Consider the following 10136-nt stretch of genomic DNA (forward strand, 5'->3'; position numbering starts at 1 on the left):
AAAGGGGACCCTCCCGGCATAGCTTTCCCCAGATGCGGCAGCTGGGATAGAAAAATATTTTTAGTTACTTTTTCCTTGGCTCTGAATAAGCCTTTCTTTTTCTGCCCTCCACCCTGCCGCCCCCCCCCCAAGTTTGGGAACTACAAATGCAAATATTTATTCAAAAGAAAAACTATAATATTAAAAGCACATCCAACTGACATTAAGGGCAGCCCAGCATTACAGCTGGGTACAGTTAACACAGGTCTGAAAAAAACCCTACACCTCAAACCTTAGCCTCCAAACCACCAAAGATTAGAGAGTTGTTTTTAGAAGCAGTTTGGGTTTTAAACTTTAAGGATTGCATTTCAGACTTTCAATAGCTTCGCTTCAATCTTGGATTTAATCAGGTGAGCAGAGCTGGTTAACAGCCTGCTGCAGCATAAACATTTGCTCTTTGAGGAGCACTCGGTAGCAAGGACAGAGGCGAGTCTCTCTATTCATGGTTTCCATTTTCAAACCAGACATACCCAGTAGAAACCAGGGTGTGGTGGGTTTTTTCAGATGAAGCTTTTCAGTCCCTGGCTCAGCCCGGGAGCAAATTTCTAGCATGAGATGTTTCTAAATAATCTGGTCATAACGAGGGAAAAAAGTGAGCAGAAGATACTTCTAGTGATCAAAGGCTTTCATTTAAGTACCTGAAAACACAACTTCATTGTTCTTCAATGGGAAATACGTTGTTTGCTTAGGGGAAAACCATCTGTATTTGATAGGGAGTTACAACGGAATTGATCTATTCACAGCTGAGCGGGCAGAACCATGCTACGTTCCAAATCCAGCTACAACTTACTCAAATCGGCTATGGGAAAGGGGAGAAGGAGAGGGAGGCAGAGAAAACACGAGTGGGAAGGCAGGCTGCGAGCAATCACAAGTTTAAGAAAACACAGGGGAGAAAAAAAGAGCTGCTTAATGAGCTACATGAAGCAGAACATGTTATGAACATGTCCTCTCTCACACTGCTTGAAATTGGCCCCCAAAAATGCACCTCAGCTCACTGGCTGGAGTCACCAGGTTCGTGCTCTGCACTGAGCACTGGCCAGCCTCCATCCAAGGCAGATGCAGGCAGCTCTGCCTCTTCACTCGGCCAAACTCGGCCTTTGCTTTCTTAAATGTCAACGTATTTGAGGTAATCCTCTCCCAGGATTTCCACTCTCCCCTCTTTAACCCTCACCCCAAGCTCCCCTGCCCTCTCTTCTTGATACATGTTTGCCTACCCTATCTGCTTTATGGAATCTACTTTAGCCCAACTTTAGGGATGTTACAAACCTTTAATCAAGCCTTAGCAGTGGCTTTCTGAATTGGGGACAAAAATGCAGCAATGCAGATGCACATAATAACGATCCATTCCCTATGTTTCGGGAGTCAGCATTTGCCCTAGAGCCACATATGCTGGACGTACATCCAATTGTGGGCCTGAAAAAAGAGGAATCCACATAGTAAAGGATTTTTGGTGGTGAGCTAAAGCTACTGAAGTTGGCCTCCACAACACATTTTCTCCAAAGCCTGGAAAGCAGTATCAGCTACCCCAGGCCAGCATGCTCAGCTGTTTTAGCCCAAATTGCAGTTTGAGGTGGTTCGCAGTGCAAGATCCAACTGCCAAGAGGCAAAAGGGTCCGTGTCCCTTCCCACCAGCCCTGCAGCGGGGGGACGCTGCAAACAACGGCCACGGGGCCAGCTTAGGCTGCCACGACACGATTTGCAAGGACTGTTTGTCAGAGACCTTCAAAATCTCTGCGAGCTTAGGGAGCTGCTTTGGGAGCTCCTATAGGCTCCTTGTGGGTTTAGGAAAATAATCTTTTTTTTCCTACTGAATGCACTGATTCAGAAACACTAGCTTGGCATTTACAAGGCACTGCATTTAATCATACTGCAAACTATTTTGTCTACAACAGAGATTTAAAAAAAACCCAAACCCCTAGTTCTGCACTTAAAAATAACTTCCAGGGCAGCGCAGTTAAAACAGCACAGTTAAGACGGCTTGTCTCTGCGGCTTGTTTGCACTGAACGTTGTCTGCCTTCACCAGAACCCAAGTCTAACTTTCTGTGAGCACAGATGTTTCTCTTAAGGCTGGACGCTGGCATGTGTGTTGCTGAAAGGGGAGAGAGAATAGCCTGACCCTAATGGTCTTCCTCCTACAGATACTTAAGCACTCACCTTAGATTTCCTATAACCTCTCCCACGTTAAGTGCTGGCAAAGAATATATAAATATTTACTGAGGTAGATCCGTCTGAGAACACCCTTGCTGCTCCCAAGGTGCCAGCTTACCAAATTCCACACTGTAATTAATTGCTTCTGTGATTCAAAATAGCTTTGACAGAGGTCTCCAAGGCCAGCCCCTTCTTCTTGGTGTTTGACTTTGGTGATTTGTCTGGATAAAGCTGGTGTAAACTGATCACACAGTTAATAACAGCCCACTTCACATGAAAGTGATCTGCTTGGGTGGGAAGAAGGGGAGACGTTGGGCTCATGTGGACCTGCATATGAACGCACAGAGAGAAATGCCGGCCACGCCACTCTGGTCTGCATCCAAGCGCTCTAATAAAGGGAAGATTGGCTGTGAGATAACGATGTTTATTAACAAGACCCTTGCCACCGCAAAGGCATTTGGCCTTATTTGCCTTCCGTGTTTGTGCACACTGCCCTTTGTGGTACTTGGTTACCGTACACGGGAAATCTGCCTGGTGCTGTGCAAGTCTGCTGGAAGGAAAGGCCACTTGGAGAGCTCCTCCATTTTACATGGAGCACCTCACACCAGTCCCGGAGGCCCTGGGGTGGCTAAAGTGAAGGACTCAAAAAGGGGTGTTGCATGAGCTTCACTCAGAGCAGCGAGTTCAGCCTGAAGTTAGACATTTAAATGCAACTCTCCATAAGGAGGGGCTGATGGGAAGGGATGTGCCTGAAGGCTGACTCGCAGAAGAGGACGGTTATCGCCACTGGACAAGGAGACAGCCCCATACAGAAACCATAACTCACAGAGGAGCTGACTATATGGCAGCAAAGTCCTTAGGCTCAAGGGTCACCATGTGTTACGTTGAAGAAAGTCCCCATCTCTTCAGGTTAACTAGAGAGTCAGCCTGGAGTCTGTGAGCATGAGCTAAACCTACCGCAAGACACGGCTGAGCGAGGGTCTCCAGATCTTGCGGACAACAGCAGAGAAACACCTGCATGCTCCTCCCACCCACCTCATTCTTCTACGTCTTGGACCAGAGCTGGCATATGATTTTCTGCCTTAACAGACAAAAATACTTCCTTTTCTTCCTGTTCATCCTCTTTCTGCAGAAGAACAGAGCTTGGCTCCAGGAATGCATTGACGCAGGACTCTATGTCAAAGCAGTTTATAACCATGGGGGTTACTCAGTTCTGCTTTATATAAGCCAGTCATAATTACGTGTTTATAATACAGGGAAGTGAGCATTCTTGGTGAAAAAATACAGACCATTGAGATTCTTATGCCACAGCCATAACCTTAGTATCATAGCATTTGGTACTGACTGCAGGACAACAACTGCACATCAAAAGGAGCACAGCAGGGTCCCAATCCTGCACGTAGCAGCATGCCGTCACATAACCCCCTGGCTTACTAGATCCAGAACCAGCCCAGCAGCATGCTTCAGGCGCTCCAAACTGCAGGATTTGAAATGCTTTCCATATTTAGATAGTAAATGGGGTTTTTTTTAAACATACTGCCCCAACCCAACTCCCAGCATATTTTGGGAAAGGGGTTCATTTTTGGCCTGAAGAAAGAAAACGCTCTGTATTCACTAACATAGAGGAAGGAAGGTTCAATCCATAAAAAAACATCAAGACCAGTCAGCTGCCTTGCTCTCCAGGAGAGAAATTGCCCTCAAGCCCTGATAGGCAGTGGTAATCCTGCCTCAGAGAAGAGCACAGACCAAAATCTGGCAAGATGTAAGATACAGTGAGAGAGGAAGATGTTCAGGTGGAGAGATGCACAGGAGGGGATCACAGCATCCCAGTTCTGCACCCACTTTGGGTCCAGAGGTATCAGGGCACCTTCAGAAGAGCAGGGCAGCCTTCAGGGTAACCCCCCAGGCTCACCTCCTGCTTCATCCTGGGGCAAACACTTCCCCAGCCCCACCATGTGTCATCAGGGCATGGATGTAAGAACCCACACAATTTAAAAAAGAAAAAATCCTTGTGATCTCTTTAACGCTCAAAATGCATATCAGTCATCAGTGCCTCTTGGGCTATTAAATCAACCACTTCTTAAGGAGAACAGAGTCTAAGAGTGTCACACTTAGAAAGGAAAATAAGCTGATGTAGTCTCTCTCTTCTAAACACAGAAACCAACCAAACATACATCTTAACTTTAAATTCCCCTCCTTTCCCCTGCCTTAAATCCACAGAGGCTCAACTATACCTTGTTGACTACTGAACTGCCAAATTCCAGGTTTTAAATTAAAGATGGCTTTGAGCTAGAAGAGCTCAAAAAAGCCCTTGAGACCACAGAATGACCAGCTATTTTTTCCCTTTTTGTAATTTTATAATTTTATGACCTGATGTGTGGTGTAGTCAAGAAAATAGCGATGTAAAAATGGTCCTTTTTGCCCAATATATCTGCTCCCTCTGGAGCTTTGAGTCACATTGCCTGATTTAATAGTAGTGAAAATTTGTTTTTAGCACTGTGAAGCTTGTGGAGCTAGGGAGAGAAAGTTGGAGCCTATCCTGACTCTGCTACCAGCACCGCGAAACAGCAAAGCAGCAAGTAACTTTCCCAAAGCACTGTGAATGCATTAAAAAATTGGCTCTTGTGATGAAGGGAGCATAGCAGCCAAGCTGACCTGAGTGGGAGAATTGCATGCTGCCTGCGTAATGGCTGGGCTTATTGCTTATAATGCCTAGATAAATAAACTACCTATGTTCTTCGCAAGCCCATCACATGGGAAAGTAACCCAGTGCACAGCTGTGATGCCCGCCTTTAAAACTGCAGCTTGGAGACCCCATGGAAAACCAGGACCAAAGCAGTCTCAGCAATTGGGACCAACAGACAGCTCCACCTGCGGGACTGGCAGAGGGCTCTCATGCTAGATTAGGTGATAACTCCTCCGGCAATGCCACACTGGCACCGGCCGTCCTCCCTCAGGGAGGTCAGGCTGCAGGACCAAGTCACTCCTCCTGCCTTTAAAATCCGTGAAGTGACATTTCACACCAAACCCAGTCCGGCACTTGCACACAGCATGGTATTGGAACCCACAGTCATACCCCAGCGTGCACCACGAGGACACACAACAGCTGCTAGTGGCCAACTGCTGCTGGCACGTGCTAGCCTAAAAGGCAAGTCCATCACCATGCTGGGCTGGAACAATAAGGCTGCATTGGCACATGGCCATGGTCAAAACCTGGCCTGCCAGCACTGGAGGGACTCCCAATCTGACTCTGCCTCCCTGCAGGCTCACAGCACCATGGCCAGCACAGGGTCACCTCGGGTGCAGCGTGGCTCACCCACAATCCGAGCATCTAAGAACAGGGGACAGTCTACGGATTCACACCAGCTAAGTTTCAGCAATGCTGGCTCATCTCCCTGTGCTGTGTCTGGACATAGACTAAAAAATACAGCTGCCTCTCTTCCTTGGGGTATAGTCATTTCTAGACACAGGAAAAGCAGGGATCGTATTGGAAATGAAGGGGGCAGCATAAGCAAATTAATGAAGTAACTTGGAATGGGCTGAAATGTTTGAGAGGAAAGAAGGTACTCAATGAACAAAGGATTTGTAGCATTGTGATGCAGGGCAGAGCGGCTGGAAAACAGACAAGACTTAGGACATTCTCAATTTTTGTCCAAATTTCAGAGTTACTGTTATTGCCTGCCTGGAAATGCACTTCACCATGTATACACTGCTGTTCTCACAAGGAAGAAAACAGAAAGGATCTCATGCTGTTCTACCAGGGTTTTTCCAGAGAACACAGAAAGAGAACTCTGCTGGAAATGCATATGTGCAATACTGTAAATGTCAGTGTACACAGCGATGGAATATTGCATTTCACATAGCATAATTCTAGGCAAACACTGCATAGCAAACAATCTACAAGCACAAGAGCCGGGGGTTAAAATGCCTCACTCCCCTGAATTCAATGGCCGCGACTTCACATGGGGGTCTGGACTCCACCCTGGACTCAAGAGGGCTCCTCTAAGTCTCATTATGTGAGACCGCCTCTTCCCTTCCCTTGCAGATGTAACCTGTTCACCCAAGGAAAAGCATCCCACCTCATATCCCCCCCTCTTGCTTTTGCAGTCCAAAGCAAATAGAAACATTACAAGAAGTCATCCCAGCTTGCACTGCATGATTACCTGTGTTGCATGATTACCTGTGACGCTAGACACCCTGGAAACATCCTGAGCCTGGGTGGAGCGGTTTCGACTCTGTTGCCTGCGCCTGCTGGTCGCTGACCTAGTGGTCCGTACGTGAACTTCGCTCACTTTGAAGAAGGCCACCATGAAAGGCTGTTTGTCATAAGGGCCATCTCGGCCTATAAGGCCTGCTTCTCTAGGATTTACGCTGAAACCTTCAAACCAAACAGAAAAGTGAGTGTTAGAGAAATGGTGCAGTTGGATTGCTCTCTCTGGCATCATGGCATCTCCATAAGCAGTGTTTCCTTTCTTCTTGCTCATACCCTTCTTTTTTAATCACTAAACATTCCCCTCCTGCCACCACAACCTATGGGCATTATTAGGACAGCACCCCATCCATCCTGGACAAGAGGCTCCACTGCAGCACCCGGCTCTTTGGTACCCCTATGGCATCTCTACTCCAGTTTAGGCATTGAAGAGGTATACAGATAGATATATAAAACACAAAGCCCAGATGTGTTGTGCTGCCTGTGAAACACAAGAAGCAGAGAGGGGATTAGGAGACCTCTAGAGAAAGCAGAGGGCAAAGAGATGGAGTGCTTTTGTCAGGAGCACAGGGACGGGCCCTCAGCCCATTTGGGGAGGTGGAGGCTGGCACTAATATTTCCTCAGGGAGAACAATGGACAGCCCCGCTGGGCTCACTTGACCCCACAGGTGTATCAAACTCCAGTATGAAGTGATAGGAAGAAAATACAAGGCTGGAGATGGATTCCTATAGAGAACAGGTATCACTGTCATCTTTTTGGTCACCTTCTGCTCATCTAGATCCTCTCCTTCCCCACTGCTTATCTTCCAACACTCAATTTCATACTCTTTTGCAGTCTGTTCTCTCCTTTTCTACCTTTCAGAGTTTCTGTGGGCTGTGAAATGCTATCATTGCAGCTGCCCTCAGAGGGACCAGCCCCACACAGCAACCGCATTGGTTCTCCAGCACAGGGCTCCCACCTCAGGTTTTATGAGATCCCTCCAGCAATGGCAGCTGCAGGAGCCAGGAGGGCTGCCGTAAGCCCTCATGGGGAAGTGCATACCAATATACCTGCCCTCTTCTTTTCCTCTCACCCCTAAACCTCACCCCACCTGGGATCCCAGCTCTATGTCCCCTTCCACCTCCAACGCAGGAACTGGGGCCCTGCCCCAGCCCGCCTCCACCAGCTCATCCTGGTACTGTTCAGAGACACCTGACCTCGCTCATGGGGAAAGACATGTCCATCATGGGACAGCCAAGAACTGACAGCCCTCAATCTGTGCCCTCAGACACCTTGCTCATGGTGTTGGCTACAGCTGCCTACGAAGGCAGGGTGCTTGCCCCCCCACATCACAACTGCACTCTGTTAACACCACTCTAGACAGCATCCAAGAGACTCATGAGGTGATGTGTGTTAACTGGCCCATAACCTACCATCCCGGGTCACCACGCTCAGCTGCAGTCCCATGTTGTGCTGAGGGCTCATCACCCACATGTTACTGGTGGCAGTAACATCAAACTCCAGCCAGCCCTCCTCCGAGGCCCACACTGCCCGCGTGTCCAGCAGAAACAGGTCAGAGGCCCTGCAGAGGAGAAGCGCAATGATAGGATTGTGATGTCTGGGATTTTCTCCCCTGGCTTTCGCTGTTAGAGAAACGAAATCTGAAATCGTTAAGAGTGACGTTAATAGCTAGGAAAAAAACCCAACACCCAAAATCTGCTTGTTTGTATCCAGAGTTTTGCCATGGGATACACATGCTTCTGCATGTGAAATTCAGGATTACAAAGGTTTTTCATCATTTTTCTAACCAGGAAGAAAGTGACCCTGCTCCTCAGGTCTGTCTGTTTCTCCACCAGCAAGGGATTAGTAAGGCACTCTTCTTCCTGAAGAATGTAATGCTAGCCCTGGCAGGACAGTGGTCAAACTACCAGCATTTCCAGGCATTCAGTGGCTTTTGTGAAAGGGGCTTCATGGTTTCAGTGCACCTTCCACAACACAGACCTACCAAAACTGATCAAAATAAAAAATAAAAATTATCTAACAGGCCAAGTATCAAACAGCAAAGGAAAATGAATCTCTAAAGGCCTCTAAAGACATTTTTCTGAGGCTTATCAACAGGGATTGGAGTGCCTTGTTCCAAGGCTGTTGATACTGTGTCTCCTTCCTGGGCTTTAGCTTCGAATGCTATCAAGTCTATACCTTTTTTGCAGCATCAAATGCCCACCAAAACTCAGTTCAGTGCAAACAGCTGGAGAAGCACCCAGAGAAATCCCATGTACACTTTCTTACTATATCATAGGCTTAATTTTCCTGTGCAAGAGAGCTGCAATTCCTATCCTTAACCCGTGGCCATCACAAAATGGATATCAGGTGTCAATCCCATCTTCATCTCTATTGGATTTTTTTTTCCTAACAATAACTTAATGGAAATGAGAAAACAGAGTACCTGTCCCTTCCACCCATCAAAGGTTAACTTCAGAAAAAAACATTTTGATTGAGTTACATTTTATTTTTGGCCAACTGCTATGTCATACTGCCCAGCAGCTTGGTTTGCATGAGATCACACATGGAAAAATAAGCACTTAAGTATATTAGGGCTCCTAGTGTGGCTATTTTTACAGTGTGGAGGCTTTCCTCCGCCTTGCTGGTAGCCACATGCTCTGTGGTTGACTCAGCAGCCTTTCCCACAGGAGTTTTGCCACTGCTCCTCCAACGGGAAGAGGGTTCAGGAACAACTCTGACCTTCGCCTCCAATAGCAGTGAGTAGCTGGGGTTGGCCAGCTGCTACATGTTTTGGAAACCTTAAGGTTGAAAGATTTGGGCTTTCCCAGGCAGGGTATATAAACTGAAGTGTTGCTTAAAGGAGACCGCAAACAGCAGCTGCAGCTGAGACCACTCTTCCCCTCTCCAGGTTTAAGAGAGGAATGAACTGCTAGATCATTCCCACCTCTGAATGACTTACACACTGGTCCTCTTCAATGCCTAAAATATATGAATATATCTGAAAAGAGGTTTTCCTAGCACCTGTTCTGACCTTCCCCCTCACAACAATTGCTTTCTGATCTCCTGTCCCACCTCCCCTCCTCTAAGTGCCATACTCTCCCTGGCACTGGGCTGCTCCAGCCAATGTCCCACTGGAACCTCCAGACCAGAGTAACTTCTGCGTTACGTCCCCCCAAACCAAACATGTCTGGTTGCAGAGCTGCTGGGAACTCTGTAAGAGCAAAACCTCATGAACACTTGGCTACATAAGAGTAGTCAGGTCTACAAAAACATGAAGAGAAAGCTCAGAGCTTATATTTCCATTGCCTTGCACTTTGGGAAGACACTTGGACATCAGAGAGCTGTAAAGCCTGAAAGAACACATAGCATCATCTAGCCCATTCTCATGGACTCCAGTGCGATGAACTGCATCCATGTCACTCCTGAGAGATGTTTGCCTGACCTGATCTTATAGATTTGCAGCCTCAGGAACTCTACCATCTTTCCAGGAAATTGAATGGGTTTCACTTGAAGCACTTTTTTTTTTTGCTTTTCCCCATAATATCTAACTTAAATGCCCCAACTATCTCCCCTTCTTATTAAAACAACATCTTCAGTCTTTCCTTGCAGTTCAGATCAAGATCTCACTGATGCTGAGTACAGTGGAAGGGTAATCTTGATGCTCAAAATACAATTTTGGCTTCTTCACAAAACTCACCCTGTTAACTCATGTTTACCTTGTGATCCACTATAATCCTTAGATTCATTCTGCTGAA

General features: G+C 47.0%; 1 protein-coding gene across 1 annotated transcript in view; it reads right to left on the bottom strand.

Moving 5' to 3' along the window:
• Positions 1-6351: 6351 nt before the first annotated feature.
• Positions 6352-10136, bottom strand: part of LOC104160241 (bone morphogenetic protein 6-like) — a gene marked incomplete at its 3' end in the record, with an annotated part of 16006 nt that continues 12221 nt past the window's right edge. The window contains exons 3-4 of the mRNA XM_009698330.1: positions 7812-7960; positions 6352-6566 (exon numbers count right to left, since the gene is read on the bottom strand). Coding sequence (XP_009696632.1) covers positions 6352-6566; positions 7812-7960 — 364 coding nt within the window. The remainder of the gene's footprint in view (positions 6567-7811; positions 7961-10136) is intronic.

The sequence above is a fragment of the Cariama cristata genome, unplaced genomic scaffold, assembly GCF_000690535.1.
Source record: "Cariama cristata isolate BGI_N322 unplaced genomic scaffold, ASM69053v1 scaffold24334, whole genome shotgun sequence".
NCBI classification, from domain to species: domain Eukaryota; kingdom Metazoa; phylum Chordata; class Aves; order Cariamiformes; family Cariamidae; genus Cariama; species Cariama cristata.